The sequence below is a fragment of the Oncorhynchus tshawytscha genome, linkage group LG34 (assembly GCF_018296145.1).
Source record: "Oncorhynchus tshawytscha isolate Ot180627B linkage group LG34, Otsh_v2.0, whole genome shotgun sequence".
Taxonomy (NCBI): Eukaryota; Metazoa; Chordata; class Actinopteri; order Salmoniformes; family Salmonidae; genus Oncorhynchus; species Oncorhynchus tshawytscha.
Genome location: NC_056462.1, coordinates 9636801 through 9662225, shown reverse-complemented (window position 1 = coordinate 9662225; position 25425 = coordinate 9636801). Strand labels below are relative to the sequence as shown.

The 25425-nt window shown below is 42.5% G+C and overlaps 3 protein-coding genes and 1 long non-coding RNA gene across 5 annotated transcripts in view; 3 read left to right on the top strand and 1 right to left on the bottom strand.

Moving 5' to 3' along the window:
- Nucleotides 1-18978, top strand: part of LOC112231864 (neurotrophin receptor-interacting factor homolog) — a 25759-nt gene extending 6781 nt beyond the window's left edge. For both annotated transcript variants that reach the window (XM_042311900.1, XM_042311901.1), the window contains exons 4-6: nucleotides 2546-2710; nucleotides 15650-15761; nucleotides 15969-18978. In XM_042311900.1, coding sequence (XP_042167834.1) covers nucleotides 2546-2710; nucleotides 15650-15761; nucleotides 15969-16930 — 1239 coding nt within the window. In that variant the 3' untranslated portion in view covers nucleotides 16931-18978. The remainder of the gene's footprint in view (nucleotides 1-2545; nucleotides 2711-15649; nucleotides 15762-15968) is intronic.
- LOC121841796 overlaps nucleotides 1-25425 on the top strand; it is a 314557-nt gene that overhangs the window by 246874 nt on the left and 42258 nt on the right. The gene's annotated exons all lie outside the window — the stretch shown is intronic.
- Nucleotides 14442-22143, bottom strand: LOC112231885. The gene is made up of 3 exons (XR_002950537.2): nucleotides 22014-22143; nucleotides 15959-16064; nucleotides 14442-15730 (listed from the first exon to the last, which is right to left on the bottom strand). It is a non-coding gene; the product is annotated as an uncharacterized LOC112231885 (long non-coding RNA).
- LOC112231856 (zinc finger protein with KRAB and SCAN domains 1-like) lies at nucleotides 21880-25425 on the top strand. Its single transcript, XM_024398662.2, has 3 exons — nucleotides 21880-22350; nucleotides 22742-22872; nucleotides 23054-25425. Exons 1-3 carry the CDS (start codon nucleotides 22092-22094, stop codon nucleotides 24314-24316), a joined length of 1653 nt encoding a protein of 550 aa, XP_024254430.2. The 5' UTR covers nucleotides 21880-22091; the 3' UTR covers nucleotides 24317-25425.

Genomic DNA, 25425 nt, shown 5'->3' with positions numbered 1-25425 from the left:
GAGGATCTGCAGAAAATAATGGGAGAAACTTCCCAAATACAGGTGTGCCAAGCTTGTAGCGTCATACCCAAGAAGACTCGAGGCTGTAATTGCTGCCAAAGGCGCTTCAACAAAGTACTACTTATGTAAATGTGATATAAAAAATAAAATAAAAAAAATAAAAAATGTGTAAATATTTATAAAAACCTGTTTTTGCTTTGTCATTATGGAGCGTTGTGTGTAGATTGATGAGGGGAAAAAATAATGATACATTTTAGAATAAGGCTGTAATGTAAGAAAATGTAGAAAAAGTCAAGAGGTCTAAATACTTTCCGAATGCACTGTACACCTGAACAAAGAACACCGTCACAAATAGTGTTCCACCATTTATTGATTATGGAGACAAATAGCAAATGTGTCTCAGTATCTAAATATAGTGTAACCTATCAATCACACACATACAATGTTTGTCCAGAGATCTTTTACCATCTATGCCAAAAGCCTGTGGCCTCTCATGGAGACCGTAGAACTGTCACCAACACATGCTTCACTATTACACCTTCTTTAAGAGCATTTGTGTCCAGCAAATTTATTGAAAGCTAGCCAATGTGTGACTAGCCAAAGCGTATCGAAATGATCCCGCCCTGGTCACCAATGTTGCTGAATCCAATCAAATATTATTTGTCACATGGTTTGTAAACAACAGGTGTGGACTAACAGTGAAATGCTTACTTACAGCCCTTCCCAACAATGCAGAGAGAGAATATAGAGAGATAATAGAAAAGTAACAGAAATGTGTTAAAAGTAATAAATATATACTCTGAAAACCAGCTCCTCCCTCGACAGAAGATACTGTAGTTTGCTAAAATCCATCACATGTACGCACTGTTGAAGAGGTTCTGGGTGACGAGCTACCTCAGGATACACCAGCAGAAAAACATTCCACTATATAACAAGGAATGGAGGGCTGAGAATTGCCAGGGGCCTCATAAGATATTATCACAATACTTATATGCCTATAAAATATTTATCACGCTTCTCACAATTCAATATGTATTCCAATTTGATGTTCCAAATGTATTGCTCACTATATGTCTGCTGCAGAGAGAGGAGAGAGCATGAGACATCGAGTTTTGATGAATCAAGGAAATAAAAGTGCTGAAAACATGTTGGCTCACTATTTAAAAACAAGATGGAGAACAAGCTATAGGATGAAAAATATCGGGAGTTTTTGCGCAGGTACAGTCGACTAGCGCCAGATAACGCTACCTACAGTAGCCAAAAAGTTATAATAATAATAATAAAAAATACAATTAATTTGATTTAAATCGGTAATTGGAGTCAAATATTGATATGACATTGTCCCAAAAGTAACGTGATTGGTAACCATTCCAATCATTAAAGTACACATGTTAATATCTATTGTTGTCAACAGAAAAGATCCACAGATGCATTTGGAATAATGAGAGTAACAGATTTCAATGTTGAATATTCCTGAGTAAAATATTGCGTCCAGACATTTTGTGATATATAAGCCAGCGGTCTAAGGCACAGCGGTCTAAGGCACAGCGGTCTATGGCACTGCATCTCAGTGCTAGAGGCGTCACGACAGACCCTGGTTCGATTCCAGGCTGTATCACAACCTGCCGTGATTGGGAGTCCCATAGGGTGGCGCACAATTGGCCCAGCGTTGTCCGGGTTAGGCCATTATTGTAAATAAGAATTTGTTCTTAACTGACTTGCCTAGTTAAATAAAAATCTATTAACACTAAAAAGTCTGTTACATCAAATAAAAATCAAATGTATTTATAAAGCCCTTTTTACATCAGCAGTTGTCACAAAGTGCTATATAGACACCCAGACTAAAGCCCCAAACAGTAAACAATGCAGATCTAGGAGCACGGTGTCTAGGAAAAACTCCCTAGAAAGGCAGGAACCTAGGAAGAAACGTAGAGAAGACTGAGGGGTGGCCAATCCTCTTCTGGCTGTGTTTGGTGGAGAGAGTATATGGCCATTAAGGCCAGATTGTTCTTCAAGAAGTTCATATTGTGTTTGTACTGTGTAGACTATATGACGTTCACAAATGCCTTTATCATTACTTCTATTCAACTACTTTATTTTTTTATGTGTAAATGAGTGCAGTTTATCAAGTTCATGCAGATTTTTAGTTGAGACGTATGTGTGGTTTATATATTGTGTATTGAAAACTTTTCATTCTAAGACATTCATTGAGACTCTCTTTAGTATACATCACACCCTATTCTGCATACACCCGACAGTGCTTTTTAACCAATATATGCTTACTAAATATACCTACACATACCCACACACTAACAAACACCTACTGTACACGTCAAAATAGTTTAGTCAGGTTTGTCTGATAATGACTTGACTTACAAAGTCATATTTATGTCTACCATGATGGGTTTAACAACAATGAAGTCATTCTGTAACTACAGTACATGTAGTGGGGATGGGTAAACACTCCATGTTGAAAGTGTCTGTGTGTGTATACGTACCTGAGGGAGTGTATGTCTGTGTAATCTGTATCACCTGTCTCTTCTAGGAGGAGGAGGTTCCAGAGGTGCTGCTGGTGAAGGAGGAGGAGTGTGAGGAGGGTCTGGGGAACCCTGAGGGGACCATAGTCATGGAGGACAACCAGACTACACCTCCTCCTGAACCCACAGAGGAACCAACTAAGCAGCACAGGACCACATACAGTCTCACTGAGGTGAGTCCACTGTAAACTACTGTCAGAATGGTATTATGTCAGAGCTCGTATCCACAAAGCCTCTCAGAGTAGGAGTGCTGAACTAGGATCAGTTTAGCCTTTTAGATCATAATGAATAAGACAATATAGACAGATGGGGACCTGATCCTCGATCAGCGCTTCTACTCTGAGACTTCCCTGGGGCTGTAGCCACAAAGCGTCTCAGAAAAGGTCATAGGAATTTGGTTAAAACCTGTTTTAAGACAACAACAAAAAACCTCTAAGCTCAGAATAGTTTTTAGGATGATGTTAAAACACTGCTCAGACCAACTCTGAGCCAGGAGTAAAATCAACTCTTAAAAGTTTCTCAGCTGGTAATCAGGACAGTTTGAGGTACCATAATGGAAAGATAGTGATGACACTCATTGACATTGTTATGGGCCCTTCCCAACAATGCAGTGAGAAATAAAATAGAGAAATAATAGAAAAGTAATAACAGAATAATAATAAATACAGAATGAGTAATGATTACACGGGGTACCAGTACTAGGATAATTGAGGTAGATATGTTCATATACTGTGGGGCAAAAAAGTATTTAGTCAGCCACCAATTGTGCAAGTTCTCCCACTTAAAAAGATGAGAGAGGCCTGTAATTTTCATCATAGGTACACTTCAACTATGACAGACAAAATGAGAAAGAAAAATCCAGAAAATCACATTGTGTGGATTTTAATTAATTTATTTGCAAATTATGGTGGAAAATAAGTATCTGGTCAATAACAAAAGTTTATCTCAATACTTTGTTATATACCCTTTGTTGGCAATGACAGAGGTCAAACGTTTTCTGTAAGTCTTCACAAGATTTTCACACACTGTTTATTTTGGCCCATTCCTCCATGCAGATCTCCTCTAGAGCAGTGATGTTTTGGGGCTGTTGCTGGGCAACACGGACTTTCAACTCCCTCCAAAGATTTCCTATGGGGTTGAGATCTGGAGACTGGCTAGGCCACTCCAGGACCTTGAAATGCTTCTTACGAAGCCACTCCTTCGTTGCCCGGGCGGTGTGTTTGGGATCATTGTCATGCTGAAAGACCCAGCCACGTTTCATCTTCAATGCCCTTGCTGATGAAGGAGGTTTTCACTCAAAATCTCACGATACATGGCCCCATTCATTCTTTCCTTTACACGGATCAGTCGTCCTGGTCCCTTTGCAGAAAAACAGCCCCAAAGCATGATGTTTCCACCCCCATGCTTCACAGTAGGTATGGTGTTCTTTGGATGCAACTCAGCATTCTTTGTCGTCCAAACACGACGAGTTGAGTTTTTACCAAAAGTTATATTTTGGTTTCATCTGACCATATGACATTCTCCCAATCTTCTTCTGGATCATCCAAATGCTCTCTAGCAAACTTCAGACGGGTCTGAACATGTACTGGCTTAAGCAGGGGGACACGTCTGGCACTGCAGGATTTGAGTCCCTGGCGGCGTAGTGTGTTACTGATGGTAGGCTTTGTTACTTTGGTCCCAGCTCTCTGCAGGTCATTCACTAGGTCCCCCCGTGTGGTTCTGGGATTTTTGCTCACCGTTCTTGTGATCATTTTGACCCCACGGGGTGAGATCTTGCGTGGAGCCCCAGATCGAGGGAGATTATCAGTGGTCTTTTATGTCTTCCATTTCCTAATAATTGCTCCCACAGTTGATTTCTTCAAACCAAGCTGCTTACCTATTGCAGATTCAGTCTTCCCAGCCTGGTGCAAGTCTACAATTTTGTTTCTGGTGTCCTTTGACAGCTCTTTGGTCTTAGCCATAGTGGAGTTTGGAGTGTGACTGTTTGAGGTTGTGGACAGGTGTCTTTTGTACTGATAAGAAGTTCAAACAGGTGCCATTAATACAGGTAACGAGTGGAGGACAGAGGAGCCTCTTAAAGAAGAAGTTCTGTGAGAGCCAGAAATCTTGCTTGTTTGTAGGTGACCAAATACTTATTTTCCACCATAATTTGCAAATAAATTCATTAAAAATCCTACAATGTGATTTTCTGGATTTTTTTTCTAATTTTGTCTGTCATAGTTGAAGTGTACCTATGATGAAAATTACAGGCCTCTCTCATCTTTTTTAAGTGGGAGAACTTGCACAATTGGTGGCTGACTAAATACTTTTTTGCCCCACTGTAACTACGAATGACGTGACTAGTCAAGAAGCCACATAATAAACAGCAGCGTATGTGATGAGTCAGAAAAGTTAGTGCAAAAAGGCCAATGAAGATAAATAGTTAGTCCAGGTAGCTATTTGGTTAACTCAGTATTTTCCAGTCTTATGGCTTTATGGATAGAAGTTGTTCAGGGTCCTGTTGGTTCCAAACTAGGGCTGTGGCGGTCCCGAAATTTCGTCAGCCGGCGATTGTCAAGCAAATAACTGTCGGTCTCACGGTAATTGACCATTAATTAACATAAACGCTCATCGGATGTGGCAGGGCTTGCAAACTATCACAGACTACAAAGACAAGCACAGCCGAGAACTGCCCAGTGACATGAGCTTACCAGACGAGCTAAATTACTTCTATGCTCGCTTCGAGGCAAGTAACACAGAAACATGCATGAGAGCATCAACTGTTCCGGATGACTGTGTGATCACGCTCTCCGCAGCCGATGTGAGTAAGACCTTTTAAACAGGTCAACATTCACAAGGCCGCTGGACCAGACGGATTACCAGGACGTGTACTCTGAGCATGCACTGACCAACTGGCAAGTGTCTTCACTGACATTTTCAACCTCTCCCTGTCTGAGTCTGTAATACCAACATGTTTCAAGCAGACCACCATAGTCCCTGTGCCCAAGAACACTAAGGTAACCTGCCTAAATGACTACCAACTCGTGGTACTCACGTATGTAGCCATGAAATGCTTTGAAAGGCTGGTCATGGCTCAACACCATTATCCCAGAAACCGTAGACCCACTCCAATTTGCATACAGCACCAACAGATCCACATATAATGCAATCTATTGCACTCCACACTGCCCTTTCCCACCTTGACAAAAGGAAGGAACACCTATGTGAGAATGCTATTCATTGACTACAGCTCAGTGTTCAACACCATAGTGCCCTCAAAGCTCATCACTAAGCTAAGGACTCTGGGACTAAACACCTCCCTCTGCAACTGGATCCTAGACTTCCTGACGGGCCGATAAACACATTTAGCATCTCCTGGCTTCCACACAGGTAACTGATGCAGACCTTTGGAACATCTACATTTTAAAAATTCTAATAAATCCATATAATATAGCCTACACCTTCACAACCAATCCATTATTTATCTTAGACAGGTCTAAAGAAGCATGATATGAAGAAAATGTAGTCTATTTCAGAAGAACATGTCCTTATATTAGGTCCTGATCTGGATATGTGTTCAGTAATTTTGTAATCAATGTTCATAAATTCCAATTATATTTATCTGTCTGATACCCAGCGGTTGTAAAGTTCTGGTCTTAAATAAAACAGACAGAATTCCCAGCTCACAATTGATCAGATCCAAGTTTATTTGCGAGAGCTCTGCCGAGGATACACAAACACATTCCTTTTATAACATTCTAACCTACGCACATACATACACACTAACATAGGGATTTTCTCATGGGTCTCACCACAGTTTATAACCACTCAGCTGACAGTTCCAGTCTCCCCCAGATACTAGAGCTCTGGAGGGGCTCTCCCTGTCCTATTTTATCTCCCCAGATTTACAGCCAGGTCAGTTCAAACATAGGTTAATGCCCCTCTTCATTCTCTTTCTACACCCACATACATTCCTTTCTTCCTAGATCTATGCTACATAACCCCCTCCTAATGAACAAACATGATTTAACGCTACTAGAAAGACAGGGTAGAATTCTGTTAGTTATAATTCTACGTTAAATGTATACATCATTTAGTCATTATTCATAAAAAAAAAACATAATATGCCAAAAGACTGTGGGCTACACTAGTTCATTTAGCAGGCAAGATTTGCTTAGAATTCCATGGCATTATTTTATAGTATGAAGAATACAATTGAACAAAGCTGAATAAAATAGAAAGGATATTTTCTCCAAACAATTTGAGGAAGTGCGCACATGCGGCTATTCTGTGTTGAGCGGTTAACAAATAAGTAGGTACTCCTATATGCTTAATTTAGAGTTATTAATGTATCTTTAGTTGTTCTACAAACGTTGGGCTGTATTTTTTAAATTTGTAATACATTGTAAGGCTGCATGATGCGACTCTAATGATGATGTGAAAAAAGTAGCTTGAAAGGCATGTGCTCTGCTTTATTTTTTTTTTGCGCAGGCTGTACACACTTCGTCAGTCTCTTATTCACAATTTGAAAATCAACTTGTAATGCCTCGAATTTCCCGGCGGCATCCCCTTTGTGTGGCCATAATGCACCAAAAAAGAATCCATGCCTTTTGCAGCCCTTCTCCCTGAGTACTGCCTGCTCCGAATCACTCACACTGCTCTCCATCACCTGATCTGGTCTTTCTCACAGGCTACAAGTAAAGACAGACAATTCGGGGACGCAACTTCGCATGTCCTTATCCAATTCCGAAGTGCATATTGAAGATATTGGAAGAACTGTCCACATTTACTTTTCGTCAGCTAACAAGATGAGTGGGCCTAACGTATAGCAAAAGCTCTAGCCTATGTCAATCTACTATCCCCCATAGTACAAAAGTTGGTCTATTATATTCTCTGCGAGAAATAAATATTCCAAACATAGTCTGGGACAGTTGTGGGAAGCGATAGATCCCAAATTAATACAACCACTAGCATCAAAAAACTTTTTTAAGCAATGTGGCTGATGCAACAGATCAGAACGTTTAAACTATTATGCTATTTCTTCAAATTATAAGCGCAGCAATGCGCACACGGCAGTAAGCTATAAGCGCAAATGTTCCATTATCAAAAGTGATCACAAATGCATGTAATATGCTTTTTATTTTTATATTTTGTTATTTATTTTTTTACCCCATTTTCATGGTATCCAATTGGTAGTTATAGTCTTGACTCATCACTGCAACTCCCGTACAGACTCAGGAGAGGCGAAGGTCGAGCATCGAAGGTCGAGCATCCTCTGAAACACAACCCAACCAAGCCACACTGCTTCTTGACACAATGCCCACTTAACCCGGAAGCCTGCCACACCAATGTGTCGGAGGAAACACCGTACACTGCGCCCCGGCCCACCACAGGAGTCGCTAGTGAGCGATGGGACAAGGACATCACGGTCAGCCGAACCCTCCCCTAACCCAGACGACGCTGGGCCAATTGTACACCGCCCCATGGGTCTCCCGGTCGCGGCCAGCTGCAACAGAGCCTGGACTCGAACCCAGAATCTCTAGCGGCACAGCTAGCACTGTGATGCAGTGCCTTAGACCACAGCGCCACTTGGGAGGCCTTAATGCTTTTATTGTAAAGGTGTAATTTTATGGTCAAATGCATCTTCCCCAAAGTTGACACTCACGCGTTGCTTATGTATGGCAGTTAGGCTCTACACCCCTTGTAAAGCGGATTAATGTGCTTAATTTTAAGAAGTTATTTTGCCACTTTAGTTGTGATACAAACATTATCAAAACATATAGGACTATGGGCTAGGCTACATTTAAAAAAAATGTTCTATACATTTTAAACTCAGTTTCACAATTCCTGACATTTAACCCGAGTAAAAATTGCATGTCTTAGGTCAGTTAGGATCACCATTTTATTTTAAGAATGTGAAATGTCCGGATAATAGTAGAGAGAATGATGTATTTTAGCTTTTATTTCTTTCATCATTCCCAGTGGGTCACAAGTTTATATACACTCAATTAGTATTTGGTAGCATTGCCGTTAAATTGTTTAACTTGGGTCAAACGTTTTGGTTAGCCTTCCACAAGCTTCCCACAATGGGTGAATTTTGGCCTCTTTCCTCCTGACAGAGCTGGTGTGACTGAGTCAAGTTTGTAGGCCTCCTTGCTTGCACACGCCTTTTCAGTTCTGCCCACACATTTTCTATGGGATTGAGGTCAGGGCCTTGAGATGGCCACTCCAATACCTTGACTTTGTTGTCCTTAAGCCATTATGCCAAAACTTTGGAAGTATGCTTGGGGTCATTGTCCATTTGGAAGATCCATTTGCAACCAAGCTTTAACTTCCTGACTGGTGTCTTGAGATGTTGCTTCAATATATCCACATCATTTTCCTACCTCATGTTGCCATCTATTTTGTGAAGTGCACCAGTCCCTCCTGCAGCAAAGCACCCCCACAACATGATGCTGCCACCCCCGTGCTTCAAGGTTGGGATGGTGTTCTTCGGCTTGCAAGCCTCCCCCTTTTTCCTCCAAACATAACGATGGTCATTATGGCCAAACAGTTCTATTTTCGTTTCATCAGACCAGAGGACAATTCTCCAAAAAGTACAATCTTTGTCCCCATGTGCAGTTGCAAATCGTAAATCGCCATTTTTAATGGCGGTTTTGGAGCAGTAGCTTCTTCCTTGCTGAGCGGCCTTTCAGGTTATGTCGATATTGGACTCTTTTTACTGTGGATATAGATACTTTTGTACCTGTTTCCTCCAGCATCTTCACAAGGTACTTTGCTGTTGTTCTGGGATTGATTTGCACCTTTCGCACCAAAGTACGTTCATCTCTAGGAGACAGAACGCGTCTCCTTCCTGAGCGGTATGACGGCTGCGTGGTCCCATGGTGTTTAAACTTGCGTACTATTGTTTGTACAGATGAACGTGGTACCTTCAGACATTTGGAAATTGCTTCCAAGGATGAACCAGACTTGTGGTCTACAATTCTTTTTCTGAGGTCTTGGCTGATTTCTTTTGATTTTCCCATGATGTCAAGCAAAGAGGCACTGAGTTTGAAGGTAGGCCTTGAAATACATCCACAGGTACACCTCCAATTGACTCAAATGATATCAATTAGCTTATCAGAAGCTGGAATTTTCCAAGCTGTTTAAAGGCACAGTCAACTTACTGTATGTAAACTTCAGACGCACTGCACTTGTGATACAGTGAATTAAAAGTGAAATAATATGTCTGTAAACAATTGTTGGGAAAATGACTTGTGTCATGCACAAAGTAGATGTCCTAACCGACTTGCCTAGACTATAATTTGTTAACAAGAAATTTGTGGAGTGGTTGAAAAATGAGTTTTAATGACTCCAACCTAAGTGTATGTAAACTTCCATCTTCAACTGTATATCATTCACAAGTGATAGGCTAATATTGTCACCCATCAGTCTATTCTTGATATAATATTTCTTTACATATACTAAATAAAATATGTGTGAAATTTGTTTTGATTTAGAATGGACCATTATCATGCACCTGTATCAAAACAGGGGCAGCGGAAAAAATACATGTCATCTATGCACTTAAATAGCGAATGGAGGACGTTTTTCCCCGTGGTTTATTTTCATGCCAGCCAGGTAGGCTATTCTCCTGTTGTAAATATAAGCAATGTGCCTAATATTAGGAAAGATAATAAATAAATATAGTAGGCATAGCCTATAGAAAGCTGATGGGATCCTCCTATTTGTAAAAGGCCATCACTCTGTTTTCTCACAGAATTGCATAGCTTATTGAAATGTTGTGCAACATGAGCTCATGGGTCATGAAGTGTTTGATTCGATATTTTATTACATTTGCATTGATGTCAGAGTGATTAAAGGGACAATATAGTGTTGTGTACCAGGCAGTTAGCAAGTTTAGTAGGCTACTAATGACGATCAGCAGCATCAGAGCTTGGTGTGTTTACGGACATATTCAATCAATCCCTATACCAGTCTGCTGTTCCCACATGCTTCAAGAGGGCCACCATTGTTCCTGTTCCCAAGAAAGCTAAGGTAACTGAGCTAAACGACTACCGCCCGTAGCACTCACATCCGTCGTCATGAAGTGCTTTGAGAGACTAGTCAAGGACCATATCACCTCCACCCTACCTGACACCCTTGACCCACTCCAATTTGCTTACCGCCCAAATAGGTCCACAGACGATGCAATCTCAACCACACTGCACACTGCCCTAACCCATCTGGACAAGAGGAATACCTATGTGAGAATGCTGTTCATCGACTACAGCTCGGCATTCAACACCATAGTACCCTCCAAGCTCGTCATCAAGCTCGAGACCCTGGGTCTCGACCCCGCCCTGTGCAACTGGGTACTGGACTTCCTGACGGGCCGCCCCCAGGTGGTGAGGGTAGGCAACAACATCTCCTCCCCGCTGATCCTCAACACTGGGGCCCCACAAGGGTGCGTTCTGAGCCCTCTCCTGTACTCCCTGTTCACCCACGACTGCGTGGCCATGCACGCCTCCAACTCAATCATCAAGTTTGCGGACGACACAACAGTGGTAGGCTTGATTACCAACAACGACGAGACGGCCTACAGGGAGGAGGTGAGGGCCCTCGGAGTGTGGTGTCAGGAAAATAACCTCACACTCAACGTCAACAAAACTAAGGAGATGATTGTGGACTTCAGGAAACAGCAGAGGGAACACCCCCCACCCACATCGATGGAACAGTAGTGGAGAGGGTAGCAAGTTTTAAGTTCCTCGGCATACACATCACAGACAAACTGAATTGGTCCACTCACACAGACAGCATCGTGAGGAAGGCGCAGCAGCGCCTCTTCAACCTCAGGAGGCTGAATAAATTCGGCTTGTCACCAAAAGCACTCACAAACTTCTACAGATGCACAATCGAGAGCATCCTGGCGGGCTGTATCACCGCCTGGTATGGCAACTGCACCGCCCTCAACCGTAAGGCTCTCCAGAGGGTAGTGAGGTCTGCACAACGCATCACCGGGGGCAAACTACCTGCCCTCCAGGACACCTACACCACCCGATGCTACAGGAAGGCCATAAAGATCATCAAGGACATCAACCACCCGAGCCACTGCCTGTTCACCACGCTGCCATCCAGAAGGCGAGGTCAGTACAGGTGCATCAAAGCTGGGACCGAGAGACTGAAAAACAGCTTCTATCTCAAGGCCATCAGACTGTTAAACAGCCACCACTAACATTGAGTGGCTACTGCCAACACACTGTCAATGTCACTGACTCTACTCCAGCCACTTTAATCATGGGAATCGATGGGAAATGATGTAAATATATCACTAGCCACTTTAAACAATGCTACCTTATATAATGTTACTTACCCTACATTGTTCATCTCATATGCATACGTTGATACTGTACTCTATATCATCGACTGCATCCTTATGTAATACATGTATCACTAGCCACTTTAACTATGCCACTTGGTTTACATACTTATCTCATATGTATATACTGTACCCGATATCATCTACTGTATCTTGCCTATGCTGCTCTGTACCATCACTCATTCATATATCCTTATGTACATATTCTTTATCCCCTTACACTGTGTATGACAGTAGTTTTTTTTTGGAATTGTTAGTTAGATTACTTGCTCGTTATTACTGCATTGTCGGAAGCACAAGCAGAAGAAGTAGAAGCACAAGCATTTCGTTACACTCGCATTAACATCTGCTACCCATGTGTATGTGACAAATAAAATTTGATTTGATTTGATTTGATTTGATTTGATTTGATTTGAGAAGCCTAATTACTGTAACTAAACGGTCATGTGAAATTTGACTGCCTTCATGACTTGTGACCGCCGGTGTGGCGGTAAGGTCCCTGCAACAGCCCTATTCCAGACTTGGTGCATCGGTACCACTTGCCCTGCGGTAGCAGAGAGAACGATCTATGACTTGGGTGGCTGGGGTCTTTGACAATGTTTAGGGTCTTCGTCTGACACCGCCTGGTATAAAGGTCCTGGATGGCAGGGAGCTCGGCCCCAGTGAGGTACTGGGCCGTATGCACTACCCTCTATAGCGCTTTGCAGTTGGATGTCAAGCCGTTGCCATGCCAAGCGGTGATGAAGCCAGTCAAGATGCTGTCAAGGGTGCAGCTGTAGAACTTTTGGAGGATCTGAGGGTCCATGCCAAACCTTTTCAGCCTCCTGAGGGGGAAGAGGCATTGTCATCCCTCTTCATTACTGTGTTGGTGTGTGTGTGGACCATGATAGGTTCTTAGTGATGTGGACACTGAGGAACTTGTAGCACTCGATCCACTCCACTACAGTCCAGTCGATGTAAATGGAGCCGTGTTCAGCCCCCTGTTTCCTGTAGTCCATGATCAGCTCCTTTGCCTTGCTGACGTTGAGGGAGAGGTTGTTGTCCTGGCATCACACTGCCACTTCTCTGACCTTCTCCCTATAGGCTGTCTCATCGTCGTCAGTGATCAGGCCTACCACCGTCGTGTCGTCAGCAAACTTAATGGTGTTGGAGTCATGCATGTCCACGCAGTTGTGGGTATACAGGGAGTACAGGAGGGGACTAAGCTTAGTGATGAGTATTGAGGGCATTATGGGGTTGAACGCTGAGCTTTAGTCAAATTGTGAATTTAAGTATGCTCTCTCTAATTCTCTCTTTCTCCCTCTCGGAAGACCTGAGCCCTAGGACCATGCCTCAGGTCTACCTGACATGATGACTCCTTGCTGTCCCCAGTCCACCTGGCCGTGCTGCTGCTCCAGTTCCAACTGTTCTGCCTGTGATTATTATTTGACCATGCTGGTCATTTATGAACATTTGAACATCTTGGCCATGTTCTGTAATAATCTCCACCCGGCACAGCCAGAAGAGGACTGGCCACCCCACATAGCCTGGTTCCTCTCTAGGTTTCTTCCTAGGTTTTGGCCTTTCTAGGGAGTTTTTCCTAGCCACTGTGCTTCTACACCTGCATTGCTTGCTGTTTGGTGTTTTAGGCTGGGTTTCTGTACAGCACTTTGAGATATCAGCTGATGTACGAAGGGCTACATAAATACATTTGATTTGAACAGCATTCTCACCTCTTGTCCAGGTGGGAGAGGGCAGTGTGGAGTGAAAGAGATTGCTTCATCTGTGGATCTGGTGTGATTTTTTCAAAGCATTTCATTGCTACATATGCGAGTGTTACGAGGCGATAGTCATTTAGACTGGTTACCTCTGTGTTCTTGGGCACAGGGACTATGGTGGTCTGCTTTAAACATGTAGGTATTAGAGACTGGGTCAGGGAGAGGTTGAAAATGTCAGTGAAGACACTTGCCAGGTTGTCAGCGGATGCTTTGAGTATGCGTCTGGTAATCCATCTGGCCCTGCGGCCTTGTGAATTTTCTTGTTTGCTTATGGCCCTATACAGCTTGTTAAGTGGGGTCTTAGTCCCATCTGTTTGTTGTGGTAAATAGACATCTACAAAAAAATATAGATGAAAACTCTTGGTAAATAGTATGGTCTACAGCTTACCATGAGATTTTCTAATTTAGGCAAGCAGAACCTCGAGACCTTAATTTTAGAGATAACAACAGCTGGTGCTAACAAAGAGACATACACCTCCCCCTTGAGCTTACCGGATGCTGCCGTTCTGTCCTACTGCTACGTGGAAAAACCAGCCAGATGTATATTATCCATGTTCTTGTTCAGCCAAGACTCCGAGAACCATGGGTTATTACAGTTCTTCAGGTGCCGTTGATAGGGTAGTTTCGAACGGAGCTCGCCCAGTTTGTTTTCCAGTGATTGTACGTTCACCAATAGAATGGAGGGTAGAGGTGGTTTATGTACTCGCCGGCGTAGTTTGTTAGAGTGCCCGCATGTTGGCCACTCTTGCACAGTCTATTTATTTTCAGAGTCTCTGGGATTAGGGCCTGGTCCGGGGTGAGCAGTATGTCCTGCTCCTCTGACCGTTGAAGTAGAAATATTCATCCAAATCGAGGTTAGTGATCGCCGTTCTGATATCCAGAAGGTCTTTTCGGTCATAAGAAATTGAATTATGGGGAATAACTCATCGCGATGAGGCATTACCAGTTTTGGACTATAGAATGCTTCAGACACCCATCAAATGTTGCAATGGTAAAGTGTTTAATATTATTTTCACCTAATACAATTACTTTGCCCAAACTTAATTCTTGCCTAATATTTTGGCATGCATAACCTTTTTTTAACCAATTCTGATGGTTGTTAAAAGAGGAATTATGTTAATAGGCTATTACCGTTATATCAACACACTCGTCACTACCGTTTAACAACTCTAAATCGCTTTGGCACAGTAGGCATCAACTCACTTGCCGATAATGTTGCATAAAACGTTTGAATAGTCTTATCATTTTCGTCAAACATAATCAAAGTTAACGTTAATGCCTTATCATGTGAAAATTATAGACCTTTCAAACATTTTGTGCAACATTATCTAGATGATTTCAATTTCCAAACCTAAAGGCATACCCAATTTAAGGTCGACTGAATGTCTATCAAGATTATGTTGCGCCCCAAAGGGATAACGTGAAATAACAATGTAGGTTATTGAAATAATCAAAAGAAAATTGGGATTGTTAAAACAATTTAGGCATATCATGTGAAATTATTGTCAAAAGCGCAAGAGATACTGTTGCAGGTAGGTCTAGATTATTTATGGATTGATCATATAGAAATATCAACACATTCTTTCAACAACTCCAAAATAATTGCCTATGGTGCAGGAACCACTGACTCGCTGACCTTTTCTATTATATAGACACTTGCTGGTAACTCAACTAGTTAGAACAGCTCATGAGTTCTCCTAAATATCTGTAGACTAGGTAGGACTCTTATGACTAAAGATTCTTCAAGCATAGCTTTTATTTTTACCCATAAGAGTAGGATAAGTTTTACTCTGAGACACTTTGTGGATGCAGGCCGTGGTCTTGATTAATTTTGTCTGAAGTGTGGGACCATGTTTTCATTTATTAAACCATTAAAGACTATCAAGTATTACACTCAACTAACATGTTTGTATAGTGCTCATAGCAAACTCTCATTGCCCAACCAGAAGATGCTCCATAGCACGGTGCTCATATCAGATTTCTTGATCCAACATCCTCTCACTCTGTATCTCTTACAGTCAGTAGACATGGAGGAAGGGAAGCCTGATCTGCTGCTGGTCAAAGAGGAGACCATAGAAGACGTACCAGAGAGCATTGACCTGTTAAGTGGACAAAAGATGGGGGAGCAAGGTAAGAAAGAAATACATATAGCCTACATACAGTAATATATCTTCAATGGGAATAGTAATGTGCCTGGCTATACATTTTTTCAGAAGATTAAATCAATACAACAAAACACAATGCATGAATTTGACCAAGTAATTGACACAAAAAAACTCCATATGTAGAGTTCTCTGCCATGTTTTAAAAAAAGTATATTTTGTAACCTTCCTTCAGGTGGTTGGCTGGAGATTAAAAGAGGAGACTGGGCTGCCATCTTGGATTCCCAGACCGGCGCAGCCAAGGGTCGAGGGGACAACATCACCGAGCTGGCTAGGGCCAGAGGAGACATAGTGGAGGTCAGTGGATGGGACAGAGTCCCTAATGCCGAGCTGGGGAACAACACTGTTAACCACAACCCAAAACAGACTGTCAAACACAAAACAACAGCCAAACTTAATTTCCATGACAACAGACTGGCTGGGACCAGGGCAAGGCGTAGATTTGGTCTGCGAGGGCGAGGTGGTGTCTGTATGCGGCAGGAGAAAACAGCCACAGACTCTGCTAGCGATACTCCGTCCTGCTCCTATAGTTGTGATTCAGAGAGACTGATGGTGCCTCAGGTTAACCCCCTAACAGGTGCTGCCTTCAGCCTGCCTTCTATAGGATCTATCAACTGGAACATGGACCCTGTGACAACACAGACACTCCCTGGCCTTCATCCTCCTCACACTCCCCTAATGTTAAACCAGACCTCAGACAATGCCAGTGCCTCAACACTAAATGGCTACACAAGCCCATTGACAAATGACAGTAGTAGAGATGGAATAAGTAAAGGTGGTGGCGCCAAAGAGAAGCGATTCCCGTGTTCGTTCTGTGGGAAAGTGTTCAGTTTCCCCCAACAGGTGGAGATCCACCAGAGGATGCACACAGGGGAGAAACCGTTCAGCTGCAACCTGTGCAGGGTCAGTTTCTCACACTCATCCAGCCTGAAGAGGCACCAGAGGGTCCACACAGGGGAGAAACCATTTGGCTGCCACCTGTGCCGGGTCAGTTTCTCCCACACGTCCAGCCTGAAAAGGCACCTGAAGGTCCACACGGGAGAGAGGCCGTTCGCCTGTACGCACTGCGAGAAGAGATTCTCAGAGAGGAGCTACCTCAGGTTACACCAGCAGAAAATGCACACGGGCCATGTATAGTGACATATAATGTAGTATTAATTTGTTTGTAGTTAATTATGTTGGTTTTGGATGTAGTAGGGAGCTGGATGAGGTGACATGAGGGAAGAATGAGTATGATAAGGCAGAGGAGATGATATGGTGATGGTTGGTGTGATAGTGTCTGTAAAAATGCTTCACTGATGAAGAGTGACAACCTTATCATGGTGTTTGATGCTGGTGTTTTATAATGAGGAAATGATAGTGCCTTAATTCATGTTTACTTGGCATAAAGCAATGAAGCTGTGTGTAATGTAATGTTGAATCGTTTCCAAAGTATTCTCAACTTCATTTTATCAAAGAGAAGGATACCAGATTTGGTAACAGGTCAACTGTTACCATAGTGATAAAAGTTATTCTCCATGTCACTAGGGCTGTTGCAGTAATCCAGCATTCATGCGTCATGACCGCAATAAAATTCTAATGTGACCAGTTATGGTAATCTCCTTTTAAGCACTCTGGACATATGTTCATAGTACCCAACTCTGTAACGATCTTCAGGTTGCTAATGGCCTGGTACTCAGGGCTCTATTGTCCTTCTAGCCACTCTGACATCAATGCAAATGTATTCGAAAATCACATTAAACACATCATCAAAACAGTATGTGCTTTTAAAACTCACCTCACTCTGATTGATTGATCAATTTGAATAAATTAGTTCAACAACAGGTTGAATCTGAGTGGAAAAAAGATATATTTGGTACAAAATTGCCCTAGCCTAAATAAAACAAATTCAGAGTCTACATTATAGTGGATTTTGGGGGGATTTTGTATTTTTCATAATTAATAGGCTAATATGTTACCTTTAGCTACAGAATATCTCACCGCCATGCCTTTCCATCTCCTCCCCGCTTTCCTTCATGCCATTCTTCAGCGCACAGTGAGAGGGGCTGTCAACAGTTTAATGAAATACAGCAGAAAACATGTGAAAACATGTTACTATCAATGTTCCCTTACAGATTTCACTTGGTTTTCCAAATTAAGCACTGGGTAGCTGCAGGAACAGGATTGGAGTGCCCATGGCATGCAGAGTTTGGGCAGAATAGCTATCACATGAAGTAGTTTCCCCGAAATGGGACCAAGCTGCGGGAAAGTGACCTCCATTCGCTATTCCGTATCGGATGATATGCATCTTTTTCTCTTGCCTCTGTTTCTGCAAATGTGATAATGGGACATTCTAAATCGAAACTCATTTTATATATTAGTTAGGATTAAATTGAGAATAGTCTGGTGAAATAATGATGATGAGCTGGAGTGAACAGCATGTGTAGCCTGAGGCAAGGAACAGAGCACAAGCTTTTTTTTGTGACTTTCTCAAAATCGTCAATAGCCTATCGTCGCATCATGCAGCCCATACCTTTTGATTTCTAAAGCATTCTAAGGTTTGTATCATTCACAACTAAAGTTGCCAAATTACAGAAAATCTGGCATATAGGACCTGTTTCAAATGATGACTTTATGCCCAACATAGACACTTCATATGCGCACTCCTCCGGAATGGGAAAAAAATAATTTATATTTTAAGTTTAATCATAATCGTCTTACTATAAAATCATATAATATAAAATAATGGCATGGGACTTAAGCATATCTTGTCTGCTAAATGAACTAGCCTACAGCATGGCGCATAGCCATAAAATGATATTTATTTTTGACAGTATACAGTAGGGCAACTCATTCTATTCTTCTGAAATATATTTTCTTCACATCATGTTTCTTTAGACTTGCCTAAAATAAATCATGGCTTTATTGTGATGGTGTATATTCAATTGATTTATTCTGTGTTTTTAAATGTAGATGTTCCAAAGTTCATCAGCAGCTTGTATGCATGGAGGGCTGGAGATGCTCAAATGTGTTTATGTTAATTACTGGTCAATTACCATGAGACCAGCAGGCTTTTGCATGACAACCAGCTGACAAAGTGTCATGACCACCACAGCCCTACTTATTGTTTTGTGCAATAAAAAGTACTGTACTTTACATTGTGAGTATTACCATTTTGTTTAAATAAAATACAAAGTTGACTCTGCTGACTGACTTGGTGATTTTTGTATTATTGCAGGGACTGAGTTTCCTTTATTCCAGTCGAACCAAAACATTATACTTAATTTAAATGTTTTAAATAATTAACTCCAATGGCTCCATATTGTTAGGTACTTGAATCACAGTGTTAGAGAAAGGCTTGGCTGTGGTTTAACATTTTATAACATGTCATGTTTCTGTGTCTACAGCAGAGTTTCTTACATGAACCTTTTTATATGCTCTTTTGTATACTTTGTGTTTAGTCTGTAATCCATGAGGACCTGCTGATATCTGGTGTTGCTGGCAGGAGAGAGTGGACCTCTGAAACGGCTGGTCACAAACCCGGACCCAGCACCCTGGGTCAGGAGCCATCGATCTTCCTTCCCGAGTCAGAACCAGGACCGACCCACGAGGAACAGAGATTCCACCACTACACAGAACACAACCAGTAGACAGGTGGACTGAACAACCTCAGTCCTGGTGGTCATCAGAGAGACAGAGGCTCCAGGCAGGGATCCAGTCTGCAGCCCAGACCCTTATCTTCACAGTCTCAGTGCAGGGATGAAGCAGGGCTTGGGGCTGATAGAGATAGAACCTCCTGTTCCTATGATACAAACAACACAGTATCCATGATGAACAGAGCAGGTCTTCCTGTGCTTCAGCCTTCATGGAGAGTGGTGGGAGACCCCTGTGATGGTAGTCTACCAGGAAGTCTTTATTTTCCTTCAGAGTCTCATCTCATGCCTGGTGACTGGGTTCATAGAAGGTCTGGGCCTGGACCTGGGTCTAGCCTTCCTCAGTTACCTCAGGATTACCTCACCAATACAGACAGACAGTCAGGATGGGTGGTCACAACAAGAGGTTCCTAGCCTATAACACAGCACACAATCCCAACAACACCCAAACAATGGCTAGAGGTCAAGGAGGGAGCTCAAAGACTAACCACCTAATGGTGGTGGCTCCTGCTTCTACCTCCTCTGGTGTCATAGGGTCAGAAATTAAGAGGCCAAGCAATAGGACAGACGCTGACCAGCCGTATGCCTGCCCCACATGTGGGAAGAGCTTTGCTGAGGCAAGGTATGTGAAGCAGCACCAGACTGCTCACACCAAGGAGAGGCCCTTCAAATGCAAACTATGTTCCAAGAGCTTCTCCTTCCTGAGTTACCTCATCAGACATAGGTGTGCCCACAATGGGGAGAAATCATAGCAATTCTTTAGATTAAATATTATAGTTATCATGAAATGTCCTGGGCTAAGAGTTGAGCATCTGGGTATGCTAACATTCTTACATAATACAGATTTGTTGTTTGGTGTGCTGGCATAGTTGAAACACTGTCCTTGAAGTCTAACACTATATGAAAACAGTGCATTCAGAAAAGTATTCAGACCCTATATTCAGTACTTTATTGAACCACCTTTGGCAGCGATTACAGCCTCGAGTCTTTTTGGGTATGAAGCTACAAGCTTGGCACACCTGATTTTGGGGAGCTTCTCCCATTCTTCTCTGCAGATCCTCTCAAGCTCTGTCAGGTTGAATGGTGGGCGTCGTTGCACAGCTATTTTAAGGTCTCCAGCGATGTTCCATGGGGTTGAAGTCCGGGCTCTGGCTGGGCCACTCAAGGACATGCAGAGACTTGTACCAAAGCCACTCCTGCGTTGTCTTGGCCTTGTGCTTAGGGTCATTGTCCTGTTGGAAGGTGAACCTTCACCCCAGTCTGGGGTTCTGAGCGCTCTGGAGCAGGTTTTCATCAAGAATCTTTCTGTACTTTGCTCTGTTCATCTTTCCCTCGACCCTGACTAGTCTCCCAGTCCCTGCTGCCGAAAAACTGTAGGGATGGTGCCAGGTTTCCTCAAGACGTGACGCTTGGCATTCAGGCCAAAGTGTTCAATCTTGGTTTTATCAGACCAGAGAATCTTGTTTCTCATGGTCAGAGTCTTTTAGGTGCCTTTTGGCAAACTCCAAGTGGGCTGTCATGTGCCTTTTACTGAGGAGTGATTCCTTCGACCTTGTGGCTTGGTTTTTGCTCTGACATGCACTGTCAACTGTGGGACCTTACATAGACAGGTGTGTGCCTTTCTAAATCATGTCCAATCAATTGAATTTACCACAGGTGGTGTCCAATCAAATTGTAGAAACGTATCAAGGATGATCAATGGAAATCGGATGCACCAGAGCTCAATTTCGAGTCTCAAAGCAAAGGGGCTGAATACATGTAAATAAACAAGGTAAATAAGGTATTTGTTTGTAATAAATTTGAAAAAATGTGTAAAAACCTGTTTTCGCTTTGTCATTATGCGGTATTGTGTGTTGATTGAGGAAAATAATGAATTTAATCAATTTTAGAATAAGGCTAAAGTAACAAAATGTGGAAAAAGTGAAGGGGTCTGAATACATTCCAAATACACTGTATATTCCCCCTTTGAATTTGTTTTTTACCTTTGTTCTAGTCAACAAATATAATGTCCCTCCCAACATTATTTTGCATAATCAGGTGGTAACGGTTCCTTTATGTACTATAATTAGGGGATCAAATCTGTTAATGAGAAATCATGTCCTTCTGATATGTTTACTTGTTATGTACTTGTTTATCCTTTAGAATAAAACGTGGCCTCATTTTCCTTCGAACCTATGAAAGGGATTCCACGGCCATTGTCAAAATTGGCTATATCATACAATTGAATGAAAACAATTTAGCTTTTTAATTTAAGGTTCGTTTTAAAATAAAATGTTAAGCAGATACATTGTAGAAATAGGCAGGCTTTAGACATAATTATGACTTTGGCAGTGGATACTAGTGACAACTGCTTGAAAGATACTGATCATGATTGGTTTTACGTGTAATTCAAGAACATCGCACATACCCTTTATTTAGCCACACCCTTCTATGACGCCTACCAATAATATAATTTATCTTCTTTGTAAACGGAAGTAAATTACGAAGAACAATTTCCACGTTAGCGTGTTTATTGTTGCTATTAAGACGTTTATTAACACCATGGCACTTAAAATGATTCATTTAACAGCACAGAATCACATACTTACCCTATGTAGTCTTTAATACACGTTGGAGACAGGAATTGGTGATAACTAGTTAATGCTAGCTGCTAACGTTAGCTAAGAATGGCTGACTGTATGGTTTTTCACACTCAAATAGCCTCCATTATGGAGGTGTTAGCGAATGCAGCCGTGTCAGAGATCTGTAAACTCGTAGACGACGACTATGCAGTGTTTCGTTTGGAAATAACTCAAACCCAGAAAGAAAACAGGGCATTGCGGAGGAAACTACAGCTATTTGAACTGAAGATGGCACGGGAGCGCGTCCTAGCCAGTCGTCCCAATAGTGTCAAGATTCTCGACCGGTACAGAGCAATGGCTAGAGGTATATTCTGCCGAGGCTACGCGGCCTGTCGCGGTTCATATATAGCTCAGTGCCCGTCTCTTCGTTCTGCACGTGTTCAGATGTTACCCAGAATTGGGTCTTGGTCAGTTGTTGGATAGTATGCAATAATGCCCCTGATTATTTAGCTATCTTGCGCAAAGACACTATCATATTCTAATCAGATTCTTGATGTCCTGCATTTCCTATTATTTACTCAATGAAAACAATGTGATACATTGAACATAATACATCAATAAATAAATAGTATATCAAGAAGTTATGAGAAGTGTTACCTTAAAATCGTTGCCAATTCTAGACAGTGTCAATAGGGTACAATATAGCATTGACAGTACTGAACTTAACCCCATCTTTCCCCCAATCACTCTCACAGGTGAAGGACATTTCACTAAAGGCCACAGGAGCTTTGTGAAGCCAGGGGGACACAATACATGGGGAGATGACCAACCAATCACTGTTGATGAGGGGAGTGGAATCACAACCCAGCACATTATCGAGATAGAGGTTAGTGTAATAGTGTTACATAAAAAATGCTAATTTGTAAATCAATAGCCCATTAATTTCAGCAAGGCTTTCTTCAGCTATTGACTTGCGTACATGCACATCTACCATAGGGGAGCTTGTTTGACTTCCCTACGACATTGTAATCTAATTTAAGTAATAACCTCATCTCTTCTTGTGTCAGCCTGCAGATGCAGGTCCTGGGGTCAAGCAGGAGAGGTCTGAAGGAGAGGAGGACCCACGTCACAGCAGAGTCAAACAGACTAGAGCGGCTGAAGTGCACTCTGTAGCCACGGAGGACCCCGCCACAGTGCAGCCCAGGACCCAACGCAGCGTCACGGAGGTCAGAGACAGGCACAAGTCAGAGACAGACACAGAGACTTTAACTGTAACACAAAGGCTTTTACACACAGGATCTGACCACAGATCAGACGCAGAGCGACTGGGGCTGGGGCCACTGGGCTGTCCTCCTGCTCCCGGTTCAGAGTATTTACTTTACGGTAACCCAAGCATGAGGGCTGTTAATTCCCATCCGGACTCAGGTGACGCATCAGAGATTGGCAATGATCCATCTTGTTCTTACGCTACAGAGATGGACCCTGGCAACATGCGTTTGGGTTTAGAGACACACACTGATCTGTCTAGAGGGAACTGGAACCGGTACAGTGGTAGTGTATACTCTGAAGGGTGCCTAGATGAGAAAGGGGAGGGTCTGGTTGTAGAGGAAGTGACTGTGAAAGTGGAGGGCGACGATCCTCCCACATGGAATGTAGATAGTCACCTAGGAGACGGACACTCACAGGGCGGAGATTTCTTAGATTACAGGGGAAGCTTAGAGACAAATCAAAATGTTGCGACCCACTCCCCTTTACACGCACTCGGGGATCACGACCCAGTGTCCACGTCGATGGGGCCTTCCGATTCACACGGCCGCATTCTTTTCGATCAGGTTTTGAAATCAAATGACAGGGCTAGAGCCCAGGCTCTGGGAGAGGGAGAAACATTAGGCGGTAGTAAAGAGAAACGGTTCCTCTGCAGGTTCTGTAACAAAGGCTTCAGCTGCCCCCAGAAGGTTGAGATCCACCAGAGGGTCCACACAGGGGTGAAACCCTTCAGCTGTACCCAGTGTCACATGTGCTTCGCCCAGGCTGGCAACCTGAAGAGGCACCAGAGGGTCCACACAGGAGTGAAACCCTTCAGCTGTACCCAGTGTCCCATGTGCTTTGCCCAGGCTGGTGACCTGAAGAGGCACCAGAGGGTCCACACAGGGGAAAAACCCTACAGCTGTACCCAGTGTCCCATGCGCTTCGCCCAGGCTGGTCACCTGAAGATGCACCTGAAGGTCCACACGGGAGAAAGGCCATTTGCCTGTACGCACTGCGGGAAGAGGTTTTCAGAGAGGAGCTACCTCAGGATACACCAGCAGAAAAAACATTCCACTCTATAAAATATAAAGTTACCATTCCAATCGATAGCTTCTGATGTTTAGATCCTACCCTTCATTAAAGACAAAGATTAATTGTCATTGTTGTCAACCGAAAAGACCCACAGGTGCATTTGGAATAATGAGAGTAACAGATTTCAGTGTTTAATATACCTGAGTAGAATATTGCATCCAGACATTGTGATACATTGTATAATACTGTATGATATACTGTATAACCCTAAAAAAGTCTGTTACATAGTGTTTGTACTGTGTAGGATATGATGTTCACAAATGCCTGTTTCATTACTTCCATTCAACTACAATTTTTTTCCCCCAAGACACTTTTAATGAGAAAACGAATGCAGTTTATTCACTTCATGCAGAGGTTTAGTTGAGACGTGTATGTGTGGTTTTCATATGGTGTATTTAACGACTTCCTCCCAGGATTTAACTTTTTCTGTTGTAAAGTGATATCCCAAGTATAAATACAAGTCTAAATAAAATAAAAATGTTTTGAGCAAAAGGTTTTTGGAACACAACTGCAAACTTCAAGGTGTAGGGCATTCAAGGAGTTGGTTTGATAGGAAGTTGCGATACCATCTGCCTAGTGAACAAAAGAGGAAAGCCCACCCACTTGTGCTATGTCCTGGACCACCTATTGAGATGTGCCTTTTAAGTAAATCCACTGTTAAATTAGGTGAAAAGGAGACTGGATTGCCACCTTAACACTTGTTCATGTTTAATAAACACAAAATTAGACTTTTCATTCTAAGACTCATTGAGACTCTCTTTAGTATACATCACATCCCATCTCACCCTATTCTGCATACACCTGACAGCGCTTTATAACCATTATAGACTTACTTAATATAGGCAGACTTACCCACACACTAACAAACACCTACTGTATATGTCAAAATAGTTTTCAGGTTTGTCTGATGACTTTTGATTTATCATAGCCAACTTATTTTTACCCACAACATCATATTTATGTCCACCATGAGGGGTTTTACAACAATGAAATCATTCTGTAACTACAGTATAGGACTCAAACGTAGTGGGGGTGGGTAAACACTCCATGTTGAAAGAGTGTTTATCTGTGTGTACGTACCTGAGGGAGTGTATGTCTG

Coding starts and splice junctions, on each gene's coding strand:
- LOC112231856 (XM_024398662.2), top strand. CDS start 22,092: ATGGCTGACTGTATGGTTTTTCACACTCAAATAGCCTCCATTATGGAG. Junction 22,351..22,741: donor GTACAGAGCAATGGCTAGAG/GTATATTCTGCC, acceptor TCACTCTCACAG/GTGAAGGACATTTCACTAAA. Junction 22,873..23,053: donor AGCACATTATCGAGATAGAG/GTTAGTGTAATA, acceptor TTCTTGTGTCAG/CCTGCAGATGCAGGTCCTGG.